The 25,415-nt window shown below is 55.6% G+C and overlaps 1 protein-coding gene across 3 annotated transcripts in view; it reads right to left on the reverse strand.

The window, feature by feature from the left end:
* WFS1 (wolframin ER transmembrane glycoprotein) overlaps positions 1-22,815 on the reverse strand; it is a 33,472-nt gene extending 10,657 nt beyond the window's left edge. Inside the window, exons 1-6 of one of the 3 annotated variants that reach the window (XM_024245661.3) lie at positions 22,612-22,815; positions 15,008-15,240; positions 5,411-5,493; positions 3,467-3,611; positions 1,174-1,344; positions 582-662 (exon numbers count right to left, since the gene is read on the reverse strand). In XM_024245661.3, the coding sequence (XP_024101429.3) occupies positions 582-662; positions 1,174-1,344; positions 3,467-3,611; positions 5,411-5,493; positions 15,008-15,239 (712 nt within the window). In that variant the 5' untranslated portion in view covers position 15,240; positions 22,612-22,815. 3 annotated transcript variants of the gene reach the window in all.
* Between the last annotated feature and the right edge of the window lie 2,600 nt (positions 22,816-25,415).

Genomic DNA, 25,415 nt, shown 5'->3' on the forward strand with positions numbered 1-25,415 from the left:
GGAGCTCCCAGTGCCTCAGACTGCAGAGTCTACCCCATGTGGATGGAAGACTGAGGCTGGCCAGCTGCACGTGGAGGATGTGAAGTCTTTTCTCATTCTTTGACCACAAACATCCCAGAGGCACCCCCAGCTCAGTGTGCCCCAGAGACTCTATCCCCCCGCCTAGGCTCTGCCCGCTCCGTTCCCTGCCGACCTACAAAGGGCCTGTGCTGGGGCAGAGCCCCTTCTACACCCTGCTGGGTCTCCTGGGCCTTTGCTCATGCTGTTCCCTCTGCCCGGAGCCCCCTCTCCTAACGCCCTCCTCATCCTTCCCCACTCAGGACTCCCCCGCCAGTCCCCACCCCCAGTATTTCCCTGTCCAAGAGGGACTGGCACATCATGGTTTCTGTCCTGGGTCTGCCTGCCCTCCAGTGCGTGTGCTCCAGGTGGGCAGGATCCACTCCCAGCGTCCAGAACACTGACCCCCAAACGGACTGCCTGAGATCCTAGCAGGGCCAGGATGGGGTCGCACAGGAAGGAGAGGTCGCCCTGCAGGTGCAGGCTGGGAGGCATGGGTGAGATGGGGCAGGGGCTGCACTCACACTCGCTGCTGACCAGGCGCTCCAGCATCCGCCTCTGCTTCTGCAGGGACTTGGGCACAGGGCCTGGCTGCACCCCTCCATCTGCAGGGGAGAGGGTGGATTAACAGTCAGACAGGTTGACTATCCCCTCGTGCCTTGCAGCCCACCAGAAACTGGCGCACTGTTCCTAGGGCATGCCAGTTCCAGGGGCATCCTACGTTCTGGGGAACACAGGGCCCCCAGGGCAGGCAGTGCAGGGGCCACCACACCTCTGCACTTCCAGCTGCTAGGGTGAACTCAGCACCCTGTAGCGTGCTCCCACTTGGTGACGGGCACAGTCCGTCCCATTGGTAGATGTGGTCACAGAGCACTGGGCAGAATACCCGCTGGTTCAATGAGTGAGCACTTGAGCCAGAGCAGATGCTGTCAAAATGCCATCCACACACCTCACCACTAGGGCATGGTCTCTACAGGAGGGTTCTGGTCCCCTGGTCCCCACAAGGAAGGCCCCTGCCCTCACAGGGAAGGTCCTGGCTCCTATGGGAAGACCCAGCCCCTGAGAGAAGGTCCTGGCCCCTGTGGGAAGGCTGGCGCCCAGGGTGAATCCTCGCACCGTGCTCATTGACCTGGCCGACGTTCTCCAGCAGCTCCGCCACGGCCACCTGCTTCTTCTTCTTGGGGTTGAGCTTCCAGTACATGACCAGGGCTGCCTTGCGCACAGCCCTCTCCAGGTCGGTCTCGGAGGAGAGCTGCCTCACCTCCTGTTCATTCTCGGATGTGATGCCTGAGGGACAGGATGTGGTCAAGGCCTTGTGTGCCCTGCCTAGAGCTTTCAGTGCCGCTCTGATCCCGCCAACTCTGCCTGGAAGGCTTTCAAGGGAGACTCATACAAGGTGTCAGGACTTGGTTACCAGGGAAGGATAGATGGACACCTGACCTAAGAGGACATCGCGCCATGCCCCTGCCACGCCCACTCTCCAGCTGGGAGGCCAGGCTGGTCTCGCACTAGACGCCCCTAAGTGCCCCCTACGTGCTGGCGGGAAGAAGGCAGCCTCTTCCTGTTCCTCCTGCTCTCATTTCACCCTCCCAGCAGGTGCCGCTATCCCCCTCTCAGAGGTGCAGACACGGAGGCACAGGCCTGTGCTCTGGCTCACCAAGGTCACACAGTCAGAAAGAGGCAGAGCTGTCTTGAACCCAGGGTGGACTCACTGCAGTCACCAGCCTGGGTGCACTGGCAGGGCCACCCCTGTGTCCACAGAGCTTTCCTCTGTTTCACACACGGCCCAGCCCCTTCTAAGGAAGGCTTGGACAGTGGGGAGAGTGAGAGCAGGTTTTACCGCTGGTCAGCAGCTGCCTTCCTCCCTTTACTCTCAACGGCCTGGGACACAGGCACAACCAAGCAGAGGGCAGGAGGACTGGCACGGAGGTCTGGATATTTTCTCCTTTTGAACATTTCCCAAATTTTCCACGTGAGCATGTATTTCTTTTCAAATCAGAAAGCACAACTGCACATCAGAAGGTGTGTGCAGCTGGGGGAACACGGGGCCAACCGGCCTCCTTGCACACTCTGCCCCAGCAGCCTCTGGGCTATCCCTGGCTCCCGACAGTGAGCTGTGTGGGCCGCCTGAGCCCCCTCCAGGTCATTCCACCTGCTCTGGAATCAGCAGGCCGAGTTGGTGAGAAATTCTGGCTAACAATGCCACTGTTAGTTTTTTCAAAATCATCAGTTTAATTTTCAAAGAAAGACTCTGTATAATAAATGTAACTCTTAAAATATTACGATACAAGCTGGGCGCGGCAGCTCACGCCTGTACTCTCATGGCTTTGGGAGGCCAAGGCGGGTGGATCACCTGAGGTCAGGAGTTTGTGACCAGCCTGGCCAACCTGATGAAACCCCGTCTCTACTAAAAATATAAAAATTAGCTGGGTGTGGTAATGCACGCCTGTAATCTCAGCTACTCAAAAGGCTGAGGCAGGAGAATTGCTTGAACCAGGGAGGTGGAGGTTACAGTGAGCTGAGATCACACCACTGCACTCCAGCCTGGGCGACAGAGTGAGACTCCATCTCAAAAAAACAAACAAAACAACAATAACAAAAACCAGAAGGAAATACACCAAAATATGGGGAGCTGCTTCTGGGCTTCAAGGTTATAAGTAATTTATATCTTTATGTTTTCTACATAGTCCAAGTTTTCTATGATAAGCATAAAATACTTTTATAATCTGAAAAAAAAGGTATCATTATAAAAAATACCTTTGTGACACCCACTTTTATCTTTCCCTGAGGCGTGGAACCTTCGGGAAGCACGCTGCCCCATGGCACCAGGGACAGCCACTTCCCTTGCATAGGACAATGTCCTAACTGACCACCCATGGCCTGAGCTGCATCCCTTTCCTCCCCTGCCTCTCTGTTTGAAAGAGATTATCTATGAAGGGTCAGCCTGCCTCCTCCCAAAGTGAGCACACCTGCCCGGGTCTGCGTGAGCCCACAGCCCCTCAGCTGGTCCGCCCAGACTGGATGGACATTAGCTCAGGGGCATGGTCCGCTCTGACTGCAGGCCACATCACAGTCTCCAGCTTTGCCTCAGGGAAGCTGCCTCTCAGCTGAACCCAGGATCGATGTCTCAGTTTGGATCAGAACCCAGCAGGGAAGCAGGATGTATAGTTACCGCTTGGAGACACCAACACAAGCCAAAGAGAATGAAAATGGCTTGGTCTGTTAAATATCCCATGTTAGGTCCAGAAACCGTGTCTAAAATGACAAGGCCACCAGCAAAACAGAAACTGAAATTTCCCAACAGCATCACCAGCATTAGGTTTGGTAAGATTTTAGTTGTTCAGTTAGCAAGCAGCATTACAAGCTGCTCGACCCTCCAGAGGCTGTTCTAAGCCTCATGCAGACCCACCTTTTCTGTCCGCCAAGCACCGGCGAAGCAGCTTCACAGCCTCCCGACGGCCCTGCTTTGCGGCGAGGACCAGCCAGTCCACAGCGGTGCAGCTGTTGAGTTCTTCATCTGTGTTGCCAGCCAACTGCAGGTAGTGCTTCCCCACCTGCAAGCCAGACACCAGCCAGCCTCCAGCTTCTCAGACCCTCTCCCACCCCACGCTCCCAGCCAGCCTACCACCTCCTTTCACCCACTTCCCTTTGTCACCCAGGCCAGGAAGGAAAGGGCGGAAATGGGGTCACACCAGGCATGTCCACTAGGCTAGGCCCTACTGAGCCTCCGGCCACTCGCTCCTCAAAACACGGTGAAGAAGGTGTGGCCACCCCATCCACACAGTGAGGGAGTCACGGGCTCCGACTGGTACAGGTTCTCTTCCTTGAGTTGCTCCCGCCTGCCAAGGCTCACCATCAGTGCATGGAAATCAGAACCATGACTGGGTCCTTTACACCTCTCAAAACAGGGGACCACAGAAAGCCACGGCTGGAGAGAGGCCAGCTAACCAGGGGTTGGCACTGGCCCACTGCCTGTTTTTGCAAATAAAGTTTTATTGAAATACAACCATAACCACTCATTTATATATTGTCCATGCTGCTTTTATGTGCTCCACAGCAAAGCTGAGCAACACGGCAGAGATTGTGCGGAGTCCAGAATATTCACTATCTGGCCCTTTGCAAAAAGAATCCCTGCTGAAATCATCCAGTCTTCTCATCCTACAGATGGAAAAAGTGAGGCGCAGGGCACAGAGAGCCCATAAAAAGGCTCACTATGCTCCCCCAGCCTCCAAATGCCTGGGCAAAAGGATGTGGGAGGAACTTTAAAGTACAATATGGCTGTGAGGTCAGGAAAGAAATTTTTTTTTTTTTTGAGATGGAGTCTTGCTCTGTCGCCCAGGTGGGAGCGCGGTGGTGCGATCTCGGCTCACTGCAACCTCCACCTCCTGGGTTCAAGTGATTTTCCTGTCTCAGCCTCCCAAGTAGCTGGGATTACAGGCATGCACCACCATATCTGGCTAATTTTTGTATTTGTAGTGGAGACACAGTTTCACCATGTTGGCCAGGCTGGTCACGAACTCCTGACCTCAGGTGATCCACCTGCCTCGGCCTCCCAAAGTGCTGGAATTACAGGCGTGAGCCACCGCGCCCGGCCAGAAATTCTTAATTTATGGTTTCGCGTGGAAGCTTTTCTCCTCTTTAGGGAGAAGAGGGGGCAGGAAACTGCTCAGGATAACTGTGGTCACTTGCTCGAGCCCTGTGCAAGGGGACAGAGTGAGGTGGTGAGAACTTGCCTCCACAGAGGACACAGGACCCCCGGCCACCTCCCGTCTCAGCGTTCTGCTGGCTTCTCCCCTCACCAGAATTCAAAATCACTGTATTTCTGTGTCTTGTCTACTTGGGTTTTTTGGGTCTGCTTCTTCCACTAACCTGTCACCCATGAAGAGAGGGCCACATCACGTCCCCAGCACTGGCACAAAGCCCAGCCCTTGGCTGATGCCCGAGTGAATGGTCACTGCTCTGAGGGCCCCGTGCACACAGCTAACAGCCAGGTGAAAGGCCAGTCAGGGAGACAAGAGTGTGCAGCATACACAGTGTATGTTGAGGGGTGGCACTGAGCAGGTAGCTGCAGGAAGCCAGGAGGTCATCCTGGAGGAGGTGATGCCCAAGATGTGGTGTGAACTGGACAAAAGGGGGATGAGCGCTGCTCCCCAGAGGGGTGCCAGGAGGAAAACTGGCACAGTGAACATGGGCACCCTACCAACATGGGGCTCAAGTGGGGTAGAGTGCACCATGCTGGCTCCTGACCCCGATCTCAGGCACCAACACTTCTCTGTGGGCTGTGGGGCTCGTGGACAGGCCCGTTGTGCTGGGGGCCGCGTCCCGAAGTCCCCGCCGGCACCGCAGTCCTCACCTCAGTCTGTGCCTTGGGGTCCCCGGCCTTGGCCCTCTCCAGGACTTCTTCAAAGGGGATTTCCATGTCTCCCTTTGTAGGCCCTTTAACACAGAAGAAACAAACACAAATGTCACAAAGCCAGACTTTGTCGCTTGTCAGGATGGACGGGACAAGGCAGGAGGGTCTTCAGATCTGCTGCTGCTTGTCACTTTCAAATCCAGGCCAGAGTACAGAGAGACACAGACACAGACAAGGAAGATGCCCAGAAAGCCACTGTTTGCCTTCCGATCACAAGCAGCCCCAGAGCAAGATGAGCAAACTGTACACGGATGGGGTGGTTCAACAGCAACTCAAAGCCCTCGGGGTGGGAGGCATGGGAAGGAGGGGAGCACAGAGCCAAGTCCCACCATCACGCCCCTTGGCTTAGGCCTGCTCTAGCTGGGGCTCTAGAAAGATCCAGGGACTCAAGTTTGACAGCCCATGACCTAAATAATACAAAGAACCTGCACCCAAAGCCCAGAACCCCAACAAATCAAGTTCATGTTTTCCATGATTGTACCAACAAAAAACACAGTTTTTGGAAACTATAATCAGTGTATATACATCTTGATATTACCTTTTCCTTCTTAAGAGTGAATGCCTTAGTCTGTTCGAGCTGTTATAACAAAAATATTAATACCATAGACCAACCTGGTGGCTTACAAACATCAGAAATGTATTTCTCTCGATTCTGGAGACTGGGAAGTCCAAGATCATAGTGTTGCAGACTCCGTGTCTACTGAGGGCCTGTTTTTTGGTTCAGGTCTTCTGGCTGCATCCTCACAGGGTGGAAGGGACAAGGGAGCTCTCTGAGGTTTCTTTTATAGGGGCACTAACTCCACCGTAAAGCCATCGCTCATGATTCATCACCTCCAAAGGCCCCACCTCCTAACACCATCGGACTGGGGGTGAGGATCTCAGCACATGAATCTGGGAGAGACACAAACTTTCAGTCCACAGCAGTGGATTGTTCTCTGGTTTCCCACGATGCGCTGCAGTCAGCTCACCATTTTGGTGGCTCCTAGAACCGTCAAGGAGACACAGTCAGGTTACTGGGCCTCTCCTCTCCTCTCCATCAGGTCTGTAGGTTGCTTCCAATAACCTCTTGTTTTCTACAATGGTGCCATGAACCGTTACTTCTCTTTTGGGAAGTCACTTTCCTAGCACAGATTCTCCAGTTGAATTATTAGACCAAGGGTCCAAACATCAACTACAGTTTGTGCTGTATTTTACTTCCTAAGAAGTTATCTGAATTTACAAAAGCATCATGCAGTCTTACCCGTTTCACCCAAGCCTGGCTGACAATGGGACAGGCTGCATGGTTCCCAGTAACACCACACTGAGGACCAGCCTTTCTGGTCCAATTCACCCAGGGCTTTTCCAGAACCATCCCATGCCAGGCTCTGAAATGGCTCTGCAGCACCAAATGCTGCCTGGCCACTGCCTTCAGATGACCCAGGTGTGCGGGAGACAAGACTCCAGTGGGAGACAGCATGGGACATGGCCAGGTGCAAAGGCAGAGAGGAGGGGTCACATCCAGTTTGGGGAGGGTAGAGGGAGGCTGGGACAACTCAAAGTTGCAGGCGGCAGGTGAGGCTGTGTGGGTGAGGCATGCGTTTGGAGAAGGGAAGAATTAGATGGATTCTTCACAAGCTCTTGTGGTGAGGCACACACACTCCAGCCCTATGGATGGACAACTTGCCAACACAAAGGCCCCCCTCCCTGGATGCCCCCATCCCTGGACACCCCTCCCTCGATGCTGCTTTCCCTGAACACCACCCTCCCTGGAAGCCCACCTCTCTGGATGTACCCTTCCCTAGAGGCCCCTCTCCCTGGATGCCCCCTCCCTGGATCCCCCTGTCCCTGGAGGCCCCTCTCCCTGGACGCCCCCCTCCCTGAATGTCCCTCTCCCTGAATGCCCCTCTCCCTGGACATCCCTCTCCCTGGACGTAACTCTCCCCAGATGTAACTCTCCCTGGACGCAACTCTTGCACAGAGTTTCGGGCTCTGCTTCCTTGCCGGGGTCCTCAAGGACATTGCTCAGAGATGGCATCAGGTCCCGCAGGGCAGCCCTTTTGGACACCCACCCTCCCCAGAGCCCCCAGACCTTGGTGCTCCCTGAATCCATCAAGGACAGTTCTCCCTCCTTGCTGCCGTCGCCCTGCCAGCCCCCCAGTGTGCTTTCTGGCTGCGGGCTCAGCAGCAGACTCACTATCCCTAGAGGAACTGCAGACACAGAGCCTGCAGGCACCAAGGCCATGGGCCCACAGAGCAGCGTGAGCGATCACAATGACACAGACGCACGTGTGGATCCATGCTCCACAGTAAAGTGCTGTGTGACCTGCTGCAGGTCACATCACTGCTCCGAAACAGCTTCAATCTGATCGTTAACATCAATCTGATAGGATGGTTTATGATGAAAAGAGATGCTTTGTAGTGAGTGGTCCAAAGTTGCTGTTCACAAGAGGAGGCTTTCTCTTCCCTCCCTACTTCCCCAGGAGACCCCAGGGCTGTTGCTGTACTTCCCACCACAATGCCAGCACCTCTAGTGAATTCAAGTCTCTTTACTTGACTGAGTTCACAAGTCATATTATTCTTCCCTTTTTCAAAAAAATCAAAACATGGAAGGTCCAAGTCTATATGGTGGTCTAAAAAGATTCTTCCAGTCCATAATTTATTTTTCACAGAAGTTATTCACAGCCTGACATTTCAAGACATCTCACCAATATACAGAATCTCTCTTTTTTCATTTTTTTTTTTTGAGACGGAGTTTTGCTCTCATCGCCCAGGCTGGAATGCAATGACAAAATCTCGGCTCACCGCAACCTCTCCCTCTTGGGTTCAAACGATTCTTCTGCCTCAGCCTCCTGAGTAGCTGGGAATACAGACGGCCACCACCATGCCCGACTGAGTTTTTTTTGTATTTTTAGTAGAGACAGGGTTTCACCATGTTGGCCAGGCTGGTCTCGAACCCCTGACCTCAGGTGATCTGCCTGCCTCAGCCTCCCAAAGTGCTGGGATTACAGGTGTGAGCCACTGTGCCCAGCCCAGAATCTCTTTGAGATGGACACACACCCTCTTCCTTATTCCAGCTTCCATGTGGCAGTGGTGGGCTCGTCCTGCAGACCAGTTAGCTCAGTCCATGAAGCAGGAGGCTTCATGGGCTCAAAGGCAAATCCCAGCATGCTCACTGCTTGGTGTCAGAAACATCACCCCTAGAAGCCGGCTGCATCAGTGTGGACCACCAAGAACCATCAAACACACGTGTTTTCTGTGTGCTCGACCTCCGTTCCTTGCTTTTCTGATGACTGCACCTTGATGCCCCTTTTGGGGTACCCCCCTCCCACTCTCAGTCCTCATGGTCTGGGTGGCACTGCCCCCTCCCCTGTGCTGCACAGAAGGCCTGCACCCCCACCTGGCCAATCAGAGTTCCCGGTCATCTCCCCGACTACAGCACCTGGTTCAGGGATGGACACGGCCCAGCGGGGTTTGTGCTAGAACTGCTGGGAAATGGGCTTTCACCTTCTGCTGATCTTGGCACATGGATGCCAGCTTGAACTGTGGAGGGTCACCCTGCGGGCAGAGCCCTGAGAGACAGGCAGCACAGGAAAGCAGAGTGGATTGGGGGCGGGGGACTACTTCCTGATGACATCATCTGAGCCCCTGGATCCAGCCATGCCTGAAGCAAACTACTCTAGGCTCTACAGATCTATGGACTCATCAATCCCTTGCCCCTCTACTTTTTTGGCTTGTGTCAATTTATATTGAGATTTTGTCACTTGCAACTAAAAGGGTCCTGAATCTAACTCATTCTTTGAAAGTGTGCCTATCAATCACAAAATAGCAGTGTGATCAGAGCTGGATACCATGGGCAGGTCTCCTTCCCTCTGTGAGGTTCCATGGAGAACACCCTTCATCTTTTTAATTATTTGTCATGCACAGGCCTTATGGATTTGAGAGATTCATGGATGCCACGCGGAATCAGTCAATGACTCTCACTTTCTCAGGCACTACCTAGGGCCTCCTCCAGGATGCGCCCCTTCCCGGCACAGCCCACTGCCATTTCTTGCTGGAACCTGGGTCATCATTCATCGTCTACCACAGGCTCCGCCAGCCTTCGTGGATGCCATCTATGTCCATGGGTCTCACCTGTCTCGCCCCCAGCTTCCACTAGGACACTGGACAGTACACAGCAAGCAGACGGGGATTCCAGGAGGGAGCCACTGCAAACAGGGCCTGCAGCTGCCCTCTCTCCTCCTGAAATCCTAGCATAGTCCAGGACACAGCACCTGCCTGGCTGAGCAGCTGAACTGCCAAGCTCAACTCCCTGATTGAGCAGATATTCTGCAGAAATAGAAAAGGATGGAGAGAAGGCTTCTTCTCACACAAAGAACATCAAACCCACCCGAGGGGCAGTGGCTGGGGCCTCCCTTCCCAAACAGCTGGCTCAAAACATGCACAAAATTCTCCCAAAGTGGGCTGGGAGCAGGGCAGCTGGCTTCCACTTTCACATTACTGATGCATCCAGACATACTTCCATAGTGTTTAAAAATTTTTGGATGTATGTCAAACGCTCTTAAGAGTGCAATCTTAGGCATGTAGTAAATAAATATGATGTAATCCTCCCGTGTCCAAGGGTGCTGCTGCCCTCTCCCTCCCTCACTGGTCCTGGGCAAGCCCTTGACCTCCACGATCTCCCTGCGCCTCTCGTGACGCCCACAACAAGGGGCTGTGCCAAAGGGAAAGGTGGAAAGAACAGAGGATGTGCTGTGTGCTGTCATCATCCCTGCGCCAGAGACAGGGCACAGGGTGGTGGCCTTGCACCACCAGCGCATCCCCCACATGGGGAAGCTGCGGTCACCCTGCACCACAGGCATCCCATCAGCCTCTGTGACACTGACAATGGTTCTCGTGAATGAACAGGCTGAATGGTCCTCGGCCCTCTCTTTCTAGGGCTGGCTGAATTCTGAGGCGGGAACAGGGCAGACAGTGGTCTGGAGGCCCTGGCAGGGAGGGCACCCTTCTAACAGGCCCTGTGTAGCCGAGGGCACCAAACTGAGAGGCAGGACCCCTGAGCTCACTACGGCCTGCCCGGGGCCAGGCGAGAACGAGCACGTCCACCCGTGAGGGTTGGGGCTGTGTAGGTGACTGCAGACATCACCTGCAGTGGGAGGCTTCCTGGAGGTGACATCCAAGGCTTGGAGCACAAGTAGGACAGGCACACTGCCAATTTCCCAGAAGACTGAGCCCCACCAGATCCTGTGGCCAGTCCTCACAATGTGGTGTGGGGGGCTCAGCAGGAGCACAGCAATCAGATGGGCCAGGTCAGGATAAAGAACAGGTGCCCTGAAAGCTGCTTCCTAAATAATCAACGGCAGGTGACCCAAGCAGCACCTCCTGCCGTGCCTGTCCCCAGGGCAGCGGGGGCTTGGCACACTCCCACATCTGCATCAGAGCCCCAGCCCCTCCTGGGCCCCCCTGTACCCCCCATCTAAGACTAAGCTCGGACCCTGCTGGGAACCACCCCCAGAACCCTACCTCAGGCTGTGCCACCACCGTCCACCCAGCAGCCCCAGCCAGAAGCCTGGAGGCCACCCTGGCTTTCTCCCCTCCCTGTCTACCTGTCCCTCAGCCTTCTTGTGGCCTGGCTACTCCTCTCTCTGCTCCACCTCCTGGCTGGCCTTTAATGTAAACAATCCATCTAACAGCTGAGCCCCACTCACAACAACACCCTCTCCTTTCCCTGACCCTCAGGGCCCTGCTTGGCCTGGCTGAGCTCTTGACACCACAGCCAATTCCTCATGGGTCTTGGGTGCCCCCCGCTGGGCTCGCTCTCTGCTCAGGGCGCCCTCAGTGTAGGAGCTGGGGTGCCTGCTTTCCCCACACCCGAAGGCCCTTCTTTGTCCCTCCCCCAGCAGCTCTGACTGGCAGTGCAGCCTCAGTCAGCATTGGTGGGTGCTTCCTGGTGGGGTGCACCTCCTCCCCAGGGCTCCTGCTCCTGTGCGCATCTGTGTCCCTGTGGCTGCCAAAGCAATCCCCCTACCCCCAATGGCTGGGAGGCCTGGCAGATTCAGCAGTCGTGTGGGCTGGCCGCCCACTGGGGTCAACAGAAAGGGCATATGACTGCCCCAGAGTCTCACAGGGAGCTGGGCCACCTCACAGTAGGGTGGGCCCCCCGGTCAAGGTGGTGGCAGCACTGCTGTAGAGACTTGTAGAGATGAGAGAGCTGCTGCTCGGAGACGGAGTGGCGGGTACGACTCGGAAAGCTCCCGAATCTCGCCTCCTTCCTCCTCCACCAACCCCGGGCCGTGTCCTACCAGTAGACCCGTGAATGACCGAGGCAGCAGGAGAGCTCAGGGCCACATAGTGGGAAGGGGTGGGGCCTCAGCTGGTACCCAGGAGGCCTGAGTGCCCGCCAGAGCCACATGCTTAGCACACACTTAGCACAGGCTAAGCACATGATAGCCACAGCCCGCCCAGCCTGAAGCTGAGAGGACAAAACAGTCTGCTTTCCTTCCTCCCACCCGCAGCAGGCCTGTCCCTCTGTGCATCTGAGCCCGCCCTTTAGCCCCAGGGCTAAACAGAACAGGCCCAGAACAGGCTCTCTGCCAGGGCGTGGACTCGAACAGCAGTGTCATGGTGGCTGAGTGGGGCTTGGCGTCAACTCTACCTCTCTGTGCCTGCTGGGTCACCTAGGGCCAGGTGTGATGAGCCCAGCTTTATTCTCTTGTTGAGCAGAACAACAGATCCCCCCAGGGCTGAAGACAACACTGAGGTGATCACACGACTCACCACAGCTACCTGTGAAGAAACGGCCCCCGCCCATCAGCCCTGGGGCAGCCATGGACAGGCAGCTGCTGGCCCTGGCCCACTGGCACATCACTTGGGCTGCTGTCAAAAATCAGAACAGACAACACCTCTCAGCACATGGGCATCCACACTCCACACAGGACACAGTTTCCCCTCTCAGGGCTGCCATGAGGAGTCCCGCCCTGGCACAGGGACGCCCAAGAGCCTCACAACTCCCTGCAGTCTCCTTTCTAGCCTGAGTCACTGTTTTCTTTACCTGTCTGGGCCCAGGAGCCCCTGAGTTTCCAAGCCCTGACCCATCGGCAGTGGTTCCCCAGGTGGCAGGTGACTTGCCAAGGCCACAGAGCCAGGATGGGAAGGAAGTGTGGGGCTCCAGCCCAGTGAAGTTTCTGAAGCAGTCCCTCCCCAACCTTGCTGAATGGAGTGCTGAAAAGGGGGTCAGTTCCTCAGGGAGGCAACCAGAGAAGGGCGACCCCAAGGCTGCTCTTCTCGTGTTTCCCAAGTGTACAGGCCAAGGAGCAGCTCAGATAGGACCGACGGTGCCTCCTCCAGACAGTCCTCCTGATGCCCTGAAGAGTGACCAGACTCTCCTGGGGGGCCCCTAGGGGACTGCAATGTGGGTTGTCCCCCGCGCTACATGAGCCCCCAGAATGTAGTTCCTTGTTCACTCCTGTCTCCCATATTGCTCAGGGCTCCTGGAGGGCAGGACTGAGCCTTCACTCCTGTCACCAGGGCCTGGCCAGGCATTGATCTAGGGACAGGCCAACCTGCTCTGTGCACTTCTCTGAGCCTGGGACATGGGGATCCCTGGGCACAGCTAACCCGAGGCCCATAGTGAGCACAGGCTCTAGGGTATGTTCAAATCTCCCCTCCACCCTTCACCAACCACGGGACGCTGGGTCATCTACTTAAGCCCTCTATCCCTTGGTTTCCTATCTGAAAAACGGGGCAGCAGCAGAGTCTGCCTCCCAGGGCTGTTAAAGAAGCAAGTGGGCTAATGCCCTAAAAAGATGCCTGGCTCGGGGAAGTGTCAGTTAAATAGCCACCCTTGCTGTCACCTACTGGTATTTTAACTCATGCTCACCCACCTATGTTGGCTGGACGGGGAGCTAAATAACAGATTCTCGCAGCAGCTGCTACTGGCAGGGACCCTGGGCTCTGCCCTCCCTGCGGCCATTGGGCATGCAGGGCCAGGCCTACTGTGGCCACATCAGTGACCAGTGACTGGGGGACGGGATGCCCACTGCCCCCAGCTGCAGGCCCAGTGTTGGGGGCTGGGCTGTCAGGCGGCGCCCAGGGCTTGCTCTTCACCACCCCCACATTGGAGACCGAAGCCAAACAAACCACAGCTGCTTCCTGACTCTTCTTATCTGAAACACACAGTCTTGGACTCTGTCCTTTGCGGGCTGTTCTCATTACCCAGATTGAAACCAAGCTTCCGAGCCCTGGTCTCTGTTCCCCTGAAGCCGTGAGGCTGGGCCCAAATCCCAGGGTCAGGCCCTCGTCTGCCCAGAGGCCTCCAAAACAAAGCAGAGGAGCACAGTGATCTTTTAAGGAGACGCAAAGACAAACAGGGCCCAGGGCTGCGGTAAGTTTCCAAGGGCACGCCCAGCATAAGTGGTACATGGGAGCCTCAGCGTGCTGCGACCACAGCAGGGAGGCCCCACGGTCCTGCCAGTGAGGTGACTAGGACAAGAAGGAAACCTGGGCCACTCGAGCACCTCGTCTCTCACCTGCTGGGTCTCTTGGGCAAGTCACCGAGACTCAGTGCCTCAGTTTCCCCTCTCAGGACTGCCATGAGGAGTCCTGCCCTGGCACATGGACAAGGCTGGTGTACACAGCAGGCACTCACCATGGGTCTGGGGCTTCTGCATGGGCAGGAGGGGCAGTGATGAGCTGGGACTGAGCCTCCCTGGCAGCGGCCTCTCTAGCAAAAGTGAAGGCTGACCGAGGCCTGAGTGAGCTGGAGAAGGTGCCCAGGGGCCGGACTCCCCTGGCTCACACCCACCACCCTCACATCACCACCCGGGAACCAACAAGCCTGTCAGCTCTGCCTGTGAACACCAAGGGCCTCAGCTCTGCTCTGAACACCCAGGGCCTCAGTCAGCTCTGCCTGTGAAGACCAAGGGCCTCAGTCAGCTCTGCCTGTGAAGACCAAGGGCCTCAGTCAGCTCTGCCTGTGAAGACCAAGGGCCTCAGTCAGCTCTGCCTGTGAACACCAAGGGCCTCAGTCAGCTCTGCCTGTGAACACCCAGGGCCTCAGCTCTGCCTGTGAACACCCAGGGCCCCAGCATCACGCCTCAGGATATAGGTGAAGGACGCCCGTCCCTCATAAGTCTCCCTCGGGGAGAGGAGAAACTCAGCACCAAGGGCTTCACCCGCAGGTGGCCTCACTCCCGAGAGTGTGGCTGTCACCTCTGGCCTGCCACCCTAGTTGGTTACGGAGGGCCCGTGGATTTACTCCACACGTTTGGATGCTGTTGCAAACGGAAGCTGTGAAGTGCTGCAGAGGCCCTGGGAAGAGAAGGACTGCAGAGGAGTGGGGGCACCAGCACCACCTCGAATGGGTGCCACACAGGTGACAGGTGCAAGGCTCTGAGGAGGTAGGTAGCCCCAGTGGATGGACGCCTGTGCACAGCATGGGAGCTGCACAACACTGAACTGCAGAGGACCTGGCAGGGGGACCCTCCAGGGGTGGCTGAACCCCATTCCCACCCAGCTATCCCTGAACATCCCCAACCTGGGCTTCCCAGCCTGCCCCCTTACCGGTGCCGTCTGCTCTTTCCCGGCTCCTGGTATGCTGGGCCTGGGGCTCAGCGGGGGCCGCTGTGTCTCTAACACCAGGGCCAGGGCCAGCCTGGGGTCCGGGTGCTCGGGGCCTTTCGCTCCTCTCCTGCTCCAGCGAGGCCGTGGCATTGAGTCGGGAACGTGCCTGGGGCTGCGGTGCTGGCGGGGGCTGCGGGCAGGAGGGGCCCAGCGGAGCAGTGTTGGAGTCCATCCTGCCTGGAAGAAAAGTCAAGGTCAGGCATACCCAGCCCTGGCAGAGCCCGCTCTGGCACTTAGTGTCTGCTGGAGACAGAAAAGCAGAGGGAGGCAGGTGGGAGCTGCCAGACACTCCATACAGGATCTCGCTAACACTCAGCACAGTCCCCATGGGCCAGCCCTGCTTCCAGGGAGGAAACCATCAGAGGACACTCACCCATGTGACTCTACAGATGCCACGGCACTTACAATCTCAGACCTGCACATGCCAAGGCCTGGAGTCCCTGCCTCACCGGGCATGAGCCACACAACCCTGGCCTTCCCTCATCCAAGCAACGGGGATGATGATAGCAACACCCAGAGCCCACCCATGTGGAGCCCAGCTGCAGGGGGCTGAATTGGGCCCCACATCACGTGCCCATCAATGTCTGTGAATGTGCCCTTATTCGGAAAAACAGGTCTTTGAAGATGTATTTAAGGATCTTGAAATGAGATCAGCCTGGAGTAGGGAAGCCCTGGCTCCAACAGCTGATGGCCTATAGGAAGAGGAGCATAACAGAGCCATGCGGAGATGGGTGACAGTGGCCAAGGAGCAGGAGGACCACTGGCCACTGCCAGAAGCTGGACAGAGGCGAGGAACTGAGCCTCCCTCAGAGCCTCCAGGAGGGACCCACCCTGCCCACACCTCGACTTCGGACTTCTGCCTCCAGAACCATCAGAGAACAAACCTCTGTTGTTTTAAGCCACCAAGTTTCTAGTAGTTTCTTACGGAAGCCCTAGAAAATTAATACACTGGTACTGAGTAAAGTTAAGTAAATATGAGAGGGGAAGGGAGCTGGGGAGGGGAGAAGAGGGCAGGGGAGAGAAGAGGGGGAGCCAAACGGGTGGAGCCGGGATTCATACCCAGATCTGCCGCTCCACAGCCCCTACCCCAGGCCCAAGCCACAGCACCAAAGTCACAGGACTGATGCCCTAGAAATCAACACACAGAGTAAAAAGCAAACTAAGGCAAACAGTGCGGTGGGGGCATCAGAAAAGACTAGAGTGCGCAGAGATCCCATGACCCGTGTCACGCCGGAGCAAGGGCTTTATTTTATTCAACAGAGGCCCTCACATGCTGCTTAGCAACATGGAAAAACACCACCATCCCTGTAATGAAGGACAACCACCGGCCACAGACACAGAGCTGAAAGTGCTGCAGGACCCTGAGCCCCGGACCTGGATGGGCCCTGGATGAGCGGCGTTAGGGGTGGGATGCAAACCCCTGGCGCTGCTGGACCTTGAACCTGCTGCCATGTGAGGCTGTGGAAACTTTTCCTCAGATTCCCAAATGACCCTTCCAAGCTCAGGGCCACAGCCATCCTCTGAGGCATGGAGCAGGGAGAGGCTGGTAACAGAGAGTCTCGCTCCCAGCCCCAAGCTGCCATGGTGCTGTGCTCCTGACTCTGTGCCCACCAGCTGTGTGGTCCTGAGCAGCCCACATCCCTCTCTGCACCTCAGCCTCCTCATCTGAAAATGGGGATGGGGCAACTGTGAGGACCAGTGAGACCAGACACCATGGGCAGCACGAGGGAGTCCCCTGGTCACCTCTGAACACCCAGCACTTGGCATGGAGCCAGGTCCAAGTAGGTGCCCAGAGGTCACTTTTGGGGACAGCTGTGACTGGAAGAGTCAGGAGTGGCCCCAGGCTCCATACACAACAATTTCTGCTCCATTCCCAGCTGCAAATGGGCCCTAAAGATCAGATTGGTGCCGCTCAAGAACTCTGCAGACTTCAATCCACACATTCCTCCCTCAGAGGGACTGAGCCCTTAGTTTAAAACATCCCCCAGGTGCAAACCATGCATGGTCAAACACCCCCAGGTGCATCCCCCAGGTGCAAACCATGCATGGTCAAGCTTGGGAGCCTGCTCCGTCCTGTTTCCAAGTTCCAAGCTCCCGGGAACTGGCACCTTCCACAAAAGCAGCCATTTAACTGCACATGCAGACCTAAGTGTCCCCTTAGTCAGCTGTGGCAGAGAAATACAGGATCGCATGTAGAACCCACACGCTGTGGGCAAACAGAACCATGGTCCTGCAGGCCACCGGACCACCTGAGACGGTGAAAAGTCAGGTCTTCAAATGACACGTGGCCATGTCTACCTTCTCTCCCATCATTCCCACTGCCCCCAAGTCAGGTGTCATTTTCTCAGACAGAGAGAGAGGGCACCTTTACTGAGGGCTGACCTACGCCAGGGCATCTCTGCCATCAAGACCAATGGCTCTGTTCTCGGTACTTGTCTTCTCTCATGAGTTTCTCGTATGGCCCTGGAAGGTAGGTCCTATTGTCATGAGTTCCTCGCATGGACCTGGAAGATAGATCCTATTGTCATCCCAGAGTTATAGATAGGGAAATGTTTTATCCTTCAACCCCACTTCACAGACAGGAACCCAGGTGCAGGGAGGGGAGGGACCTGCTCAAGGTCAAACAGCTCCAGGTACCAGACTTGAAATTCAAATCCAGACCTGCCCAATTCTAACGCTTCTGCAAGCTCATTTCTGAAAAAGACGACTTTGAAATCCGACTGCCACTGCACCCTCTCTCCCGGGGCCCATTCACTGCAAAACACTGGCTACCCTTCAACATCAGCACACAAATGCCGACCTCCACACTTCTGTTTCCACGGGGCCCTCTTCCCGGAATGCCTTCCTACCCCCTCCTCCAGCCTAGACCCTAAGCACCCTTCAAGTCAAGAGCTCCAGCGATACCTCCTTTGTGGGAGCTTCCAAGCTATGTCTGTCCCGAGTCCTTGTCTTCCTCACCTGCTCAGGTAAACACACAGCACTCAGGCGATCACCTCTCCATCAGAGCCCTCCCTCTGCTAGAGGTTACAGCTGGAAGCAACATGGCATGGGGCGTCGGTTACCCTTACTAGTGGCCACATTACCTCACTGTGTCTGTTTCCCCATATGTAAAATGGGGATAGCACCTCTCACATAGGGGTGCTGTGGGGATTACGTGTGTGGCAGAAGAGAAAGCAAACTATTGGGCATTAAGAAAAACCCTAAGCCGGCCAGGCGCGGTGGCTCACGCCTGTAATCCCAGCACTTTGGGAGGCCGAGGCAGGCGGATCACGAGGTCAGGAGATCAAGACCATTCTGGCTAACACAGTGGAACCCCATCTCTATTAAAAATACAAAAAAAATTAGCCAGGTGTGGAGGTGGGCGCCTGTAGTCCCAACTACTCGGGAGGCTGAGGCAGAAGAATGGTGTGAACCCAGGAGATGGAGCTTGCAGTGAGCCAAGATCGCGCCACTGCACTCCAGCCTGGGTGACAAAGCGAGACTCCATCTCAAAAAAAAAAAAAAAAAAAGAAAAACCCTAAGCCATTACTCCCAGGCGCTAAACAAAGGCATGTTCAGTTGGAAAACACTTCATAAAAGGAATTTCAGGAAAACAGATTCTAGCTGGCCTATGTACCATGTATGTTACACTGCAGTTAAAAAAAAAAAAAAACTGTTTAAAGTAAAATCTCTGGTTAGTAAGAATGGATGAATACAGGAGGATTAATTTTCAGGTTCCCTGAGGGTTGGCCAAGTCTGGTTTGGATCAAAGGGCTTGTTATTTCAAAACAAGCACAACAATTTCTGGTCATGGTTGGTCACAGGGACAATGAAGATCAGAAAAGATCTCCCGGTGGAAGGACCTGCTGTCTGGTCCTTCCCTCTCTGAGTCCTCCTGCGTGTGACAGCCACTGTGAGCCCTGAGGGCAGGGCTGCAGCTTATCCACTCAGAAGACCTGCTGCCTTGCCAGGAACACGTTAAGCACTTAATGCACGTGGGCAGAAGCCTGAGGCAGCCTGGCGTAGGGCAGGAGCACCATCCAGGCCATAATGCTGTGGGACCTTGGCAAGTCCCTCCCCCAGACCCCAGCATCCAGGCATCCCCAGCTGCATCCACTCTGCACCCTCAGATCCCTACCTGCACGGTGGGGCACTCAGCCCCAACTCCCTACTGGTGACCAGAGCAATGGCTTAGAAGCCGTCACTGTGTAAGATCCACAAAAGCAAAGTTGCTAGCATTCTTTCCCCATGAGCACTGAGGCGTATTTTTATCTCATCCAAACACAAACGCCGGCACCAAGGAGTTCAGCTGAGAGGCCATCACCTGGAGAGGGCTGCAGGCACCATGCATCCACTCAGACCCGCACCAGAATGCCCACACGTGGCCTTCTGCCCTGAGGGCTCTGACCCTCACCCAGGCCGCCCCCATTCTGTTCTCTCTGTGGGGGCAACCCCACCTCCCAAGCCAGTGCCTCAGAAACAGCCCCCTTGGGAAGCCGAGATGATGTTCACACTCTCTCTGATCAGTGCCTCTGCCTCCAGGATGCCAGTCCAGGGGAGTCACTGGAGATGCCCTCAGGGCTCACACACAATGTCTGTCACATGGCACTTTCAGCACTGTCCAGAAAGGGGCTGGCTATAAAGCCTACACCCCTCCATACGGTGCAATGCTGTACAGCTGGTAAACGTGACCTCACGCATGAACGTTTCGAGACAAGGAAAAGGCGGGCATAACACTGTTAAGGCAGGATTTACAGCAGCAGAAGATATTAGCCGGAGTCTGTTTAGGATGAAAACAAAATTTATCTGCCAAAAAATGGAAGAAAACGCCCCCTAAAAAAGATACTTGCTGTCTCTGGGGATAAAGCTTATGCGCGGTTTCATTTTATTCTTCTTTTAAACATATTTTCCTAGTTTTCTATAATGAATGTGTAATGTTTTTGAAATTAAAGCAAATGTTATTTTAAAACCCATCTGTGAGCAAGCCCTAAGGGAGCAGGCCCAGGAGGTCCCGGCCCTGGGATGTCTGCTCTGGCCTGGCCTGACCCAGCCCCCTGGCACAGGGCTGCTCCTCAAGACAAGGGCACAAAGCCCTTGATGGATCTCAGGTACCTATTTTTGCTCAGAGTATTAAGGGACAAACCAAGGAACATTCCAGCTCTATCCAATGTGGCACATTCACAGGAACAGAGGGATTTGAATTGGGACTGCCCCAAGCAGCAATCATGACAGCCATAGTGGCCAAGCCCCCACCACACACCTGGCACCTGCTCCAGCCCTGGCCTGGATGGGCAGCAGGTGTGGACTGAGGGTAGGTCCATCTTGTGCCAAGCACTGTGTTGGGCCCCCCTGCCCTAGAGAAGTCTTGTCCAGGGCCAGCGTTGGAGCAGCTTCATCTAGATGGGAAGGGTAACACCTAAACAGACACCCACAAAGATGGCACAGAAGGGGGCCCTCACACCACTGTGGGAAGAGGCAGGCCAGTAATCCTGCAGGAGGCCTTGACTGAGCCTTCTGGACAAGCAGGCAGGAGCCAGGCAAGGTGGGAGGTGGCTGGGCATTCCAGCAGGGGTTGTGCCCAGAAGAGGAGGCAGCAGAGGGACAGTGAGCCAGCCTTGTGGCCAGGAACACGCAGGTGGCTGGGAGGTGACTGCTGGGGAGAAGACACAGGAGGGAGAGGCTGAATGAGCAGCGAGGCGGGTCCCTGAGGGCCCGAAGGAATGCCGGCTCAGGAGGCGGACCTGACCTGATAGCCCAGAGGGAAGTGGCAGCTGAAGAACCAGCAGGGCTGTGTGCAGCCAGGCCTGGATCGGGACCAGGGAGGAGCCTGGGGGCCGTCCAGGGAGAGGCGAGGGTCCTGAACCAGGGTAGGCATCCGAATGAGGTGCAGGAGCCAGGAGAGACAGGAGAGAACCAACTGGGATTGAGGAATGAAGGGCACAGGGGGTGGTCTGGTTTGTGGCTGGGGCTGGCTGGCTGTGGTGGTACCACTTCCGGAGGTAGGGAAGTGGGAGAGGAGGGGAGCTGTGTAGGCATAAAGCTCCCGACCTATTATGATTCTTATTGCCACTGTCAAGGATGGGTGTTTCGGGTCTGTCCGGCAGTGCAGACATCTCTGGGGGTTGAGACTGAGCTGGGGTCCCCTCTGTGACCAGCCCCAGAAGACTGTCCAGCCCTGGTCCGGGATGGGCAGGGAAGGCCTAAGTCAGAGACGCCCTCCATGCTCTTCCATCCTGGGAAAGAAGGTGAGATGGGGTCTCCCAGCCAACTTTTCCTGTGTCTGCGAAGGGAGGACGACAAACCAGCAGGCAGGGAAAAGAGGCTGAAACGTGGAGGAGCCGCCCTTTAAATCCCTGGTTGGATATAACGGAGCCCCCGTGAGAATCACAGACCCTTGGAGATAGAAGTAAACAGGTGGGGACAGTGGCAAAGGTGGCCTCTGGGCTTCCCGTGGGCTCCCTCCCCTGCTGCAGAGAACAGGCAGCCAGCACATGGGGTACCCAGGGCACAGCTCCTTGAGTGATGGATGCTGGCAGAAGAGAAAGCCCTTTACAAACTGCAAAGCCCTGGGCCAAATGCCAGGAGTCATTGTCCAAGGTGAGGAGAGGCGGAGCTGCTTCTGGAGAGATGGGGCAGAGGCCTCATACCAGGCTCTGCCCCGATCAGCCTCGTGGTCCTGGGCTGGCACCAAACCCTGCTGAGCCTCAGCTTCCTGGGGCGTCAAATGGGGACTATAACTTCTCCGTCTAAGGCTACTGAGAGGGTTAAATCTGGGTGGTGGGGGGTTGCACAAATGCGACTTCCTTGGAATTCATAACATCAACTACTAACTGGGTGAGAGGCCAGGGCGCCATCACATCCAAAAGGGCTGGGCAGGATTCTCCAGAAAGTTTCCGTTGATCAAACAAAAAGCTAATGATGCAGAGGGTGGAGTTCATACGAGGCAGGGTCCAGGTGTTGCCACTGAAACCCCTCAACTCTCTACTGAGGGGCCCGGAGAGGGAGAGGAACTGCCACGGCGCTCCTAAGTGGGCTGTGGGGATTCAGAGTGACCCCTAAGCTGCCCCTCGGGCGGGCCGGGTCCCCCTGGGGGACTGAACCCCCCTTCCCCCCACAACACCTCCCGGGGGCCCAGGCGCGTTCCAGCTGCCGGGTGGGCACCGAGGGCGGCCGTGGGTCCCGGGACCGCGGGGGAGGGGCATGACGGGGCAACTCGGGGGGGATGGCGCCGAGCGCGGGGAGGGGGCCTGCCCGCCGGCCGCTCCGCCTCTCAGGCCTGCTGTCCCGCCCGCGGCGGGGCTCCAAGAGACAGCGCGCGGGGGACCGGGGCGCGCCCCCCGGCTGACCCGTTCGGGCCCGGGACAGGGGTCGCTTCGCGCGTTGCAGAGCGGGCGGGACCCCCGGCCCTCCAACTTCGGGGACCTTGCCGGGACTTTGGGACCAGCCACCCATCAGCTCGGAAGGGGAAACTGAGGCCCGAGGCGGGCAGTGCCTCAGGGCTCTTGCCCGCCTCCTGCGAGCTGCCCACAGCCACCGCGCCACGGCCCCAGCCCCTAAGTACTCACCGGCCCGTGAGTGGGCCGCACGCGGCGCTGCGACGCCCTGGGGCCTCTGGGCCGGCAGTAAAGTTGTTCGGGAGCAGCTGAACGCGGCGCAACCGGGAAAGCGGCGGCCGCGAGGGAGCAAACTGCACTGGCTGCTGAAGAGCCGGCTAGCGCGGCCTTCTGCACGAGGGGGCGGGGCAGGGGCGGGGCCTTCGGCCTCTCTCCACTCCAGACGCGGCCCCCCGGATGCGGCGCCAGCTCGGCCTGCTGAGTGGCCGGTGCGACCGCCAATCACTTCACACCTCCGCCAATCACGGTGCGCCTCGCCTAGCTGCGGCCCGGCTCTCCCCCTGTGCGGTTGGGCCCGAGGGGCCAGAGGGCGGGTCCGGCTCGCCCACAGCGAAAGTTTCCGAGCGGACTCGGGTCCCGGCCCCGCCCCGCCCGCAGAACGTCCAGTTGCTAAGCCGAGGCCGCTCGCCTTCTCCTGTAACAGGTGGTTTGGACCCGTGGAAAAGGCTCCGGCCACCTTTCATCCACCACTCCGGCCTCAGCGGCCCCAACTGCAGATTCATTATATATGCTGTTGCAATATTAACACACGTTTTCAGCGCCTATTCCGGCGCTGCAAGAGAGTCTAAGGGCTCCCCTAATAACAGCAGCAGAGATGGAAAAATGGGGCCTGTTTGGAACGGGTGTCTGCAGCCAAGTACTGCTTTCAGTGCCCAGAATCAAATGCAGTGTAGCAAGCTTTTCACACGGTGACTGTGGGATTCCTTTAAAGCGTGTGTTAGCCCAGGGAGTGAGCAAAGCTCAGGCAGTTTGGAGACTCTCTCGTTTGGTTCCTGTCTGGGAGGCGTGGTTTGGCGATGAGGGCGAGGGTCTATCCTTGAGAGGCCCTCGGGAATGTGAGACCCTGCCTGCTCTGTCTCTGGTCCCCGCAGCCAACCTGAGATACCAGTCCTAGTTATCACAGCAGAAACTGCGGCTCGGAGTGACTGCCAGAGATAATGCTTACCAACATTTTGGGAGCAAATATTCCAGATGGCTTTGGAGATGAGTTCTGAACACACTACTTCGGAGGACTTTTGTCAAAGCGGCGTAGTTCACGTCAGTCACCTCATATGATTCTCCAGCTGCCCCCACTGCCCACCCCGGATCCCCAATGTTCACCTGTGACCCTGTGAGGCTCACAGAGGAAGGAAGAACACCTGCCGTCAGCCTCGCCTGCTCTGTCCAGGTTGGCGTAGGGGCTCTCACAGCTTTCAAGGGCCTCTCTAGTGACCCAAGGAGGGAGGTGGCATTGGGCCCATTTTTTATTGATGTGAAAATTGAGGCTCAGACATAGTTATTTGCCCAAAGTCTTGGAGATGTCTTTCCACCTTATCATACACTAACTGTAGAAAATTTGGAGAATTACTAAAAGTAGAAAGGAGAAAAAAAAATCACTCAAAGATGATCACTGTTCACATTTTGAGATTTATGCACATTTAAGAAAATAATAAATATTAATGTGAACACACAATCACAGAGAGGCTGAAGCACTTCACAAACCCTTTGCAGAGGCTCATGAAGCAGAGAGAAGAGGACAGATTGAAAAGTTCCTCCTGTGGAGGTCTAAGGGAAGAGAGAAAGTGCAACAAAAATCTACAAGACAGCTTAAGGAGCATCTATCAGAACACAGCAACACTGAACATACTCCATGGAGCTAAGAGACTGAAAAAGCAACAGGCAAATTCAGAAAGAGAGGAGTGGAGGTGAGGACAAATGAGCAAACTGGAAGATAATGTGGAGTAAATGCTGCATGATGTAGAGGAAAAGCACATGAAAATCATCAGGACAAAAAGCAGAGACTGGAAAGACAGTTCCAGGAGGCGTATTGTGCAAAGGACAGGTACTCCAGGAAGAGCTGGAGGGGAAACAGAGGTTAGCAAAGTGCCAGAAGAAAAGTGTCCCTGAGAATCCCAGACCAGCCAAGGATAAAGAGACGGTCTTACAGAGTTCCAGAAAGAACAGGTCACATCTAAGGGGAGGAAAGTCGAAGTGGTTCCTAGGGGACTTTGGAGCAATGTCCAGGGACTCTGATGATAGAATCAAGGATCCTTACCATGGCTACTACAGGATTCATCTGTCTGGACTAAAGAGAGAAAATATCCAATGTGGTAAGACAGAGAAAGGACCCCAGCCATGTCCCCTTTCAGAGGAAGATATTCAGAGGTCCTCCGTCACCGAGACAGTTCAATCACAGTAGAGATTTCAAGATAGAGGAAACGCTCAGAACAGGAAGTGGTGTTAAGCAATGACCCTTGCAAAATATACAGTATGGCTAATCCACATGTGCCTATGATTTTGTACTAGCAATGCCACATAAGGATTCTTAAAATAAGCTACATGCTGCAAGAGGAAGTTGTATTAGCCTGGAACTAAAAAAAAAAAAATAGAATCTTATCATGGAGAAGTCAGAATATTTTAAGATCACATTTGGTTGAGGGGAGAAGGAGGAAGTAAAAGGATCTGATTTGGTGAGTGGGGAAGGAAAGCCTTATTGGTGGTGGGGAGGGGGGCTTCATTACCGTTTACTTTTAAAACATTATCAGGGAAAGATTGATTTAATTATGACTCTCAGGAATTGAAAGGTAGCAACTCACAGGAAAGAAGCAGAGTAGAACTCCTGAATTACTAGGTAGAAGTTGGGGGAGGGGTGGAGGGAGAGTAGGAAAGCAAAATTAAGGGGGAAAAGTAAATAATAGCAAGAACAATAAGCTTAATAATAGTAAACATAAGATGAGATAAAATAAATAAAGCCATGGCTACCAGCCTTCATAACA

Source organism: Pongo abelii, chromosome 3 (assembly GCF_028885655.2).
Source record: "Pongo abelii isolate AG06213 chromosome 3, NHGRI_mPonAbe1-v2.0_pri, whole genome shotgun sequence".
In the NCBI taxonomy this organism is placed as follows: Eukaryota; Metazoa; Chordata; class Mammalia; order Primates; family Hominidae; genus Pongo; species Pongo abelii.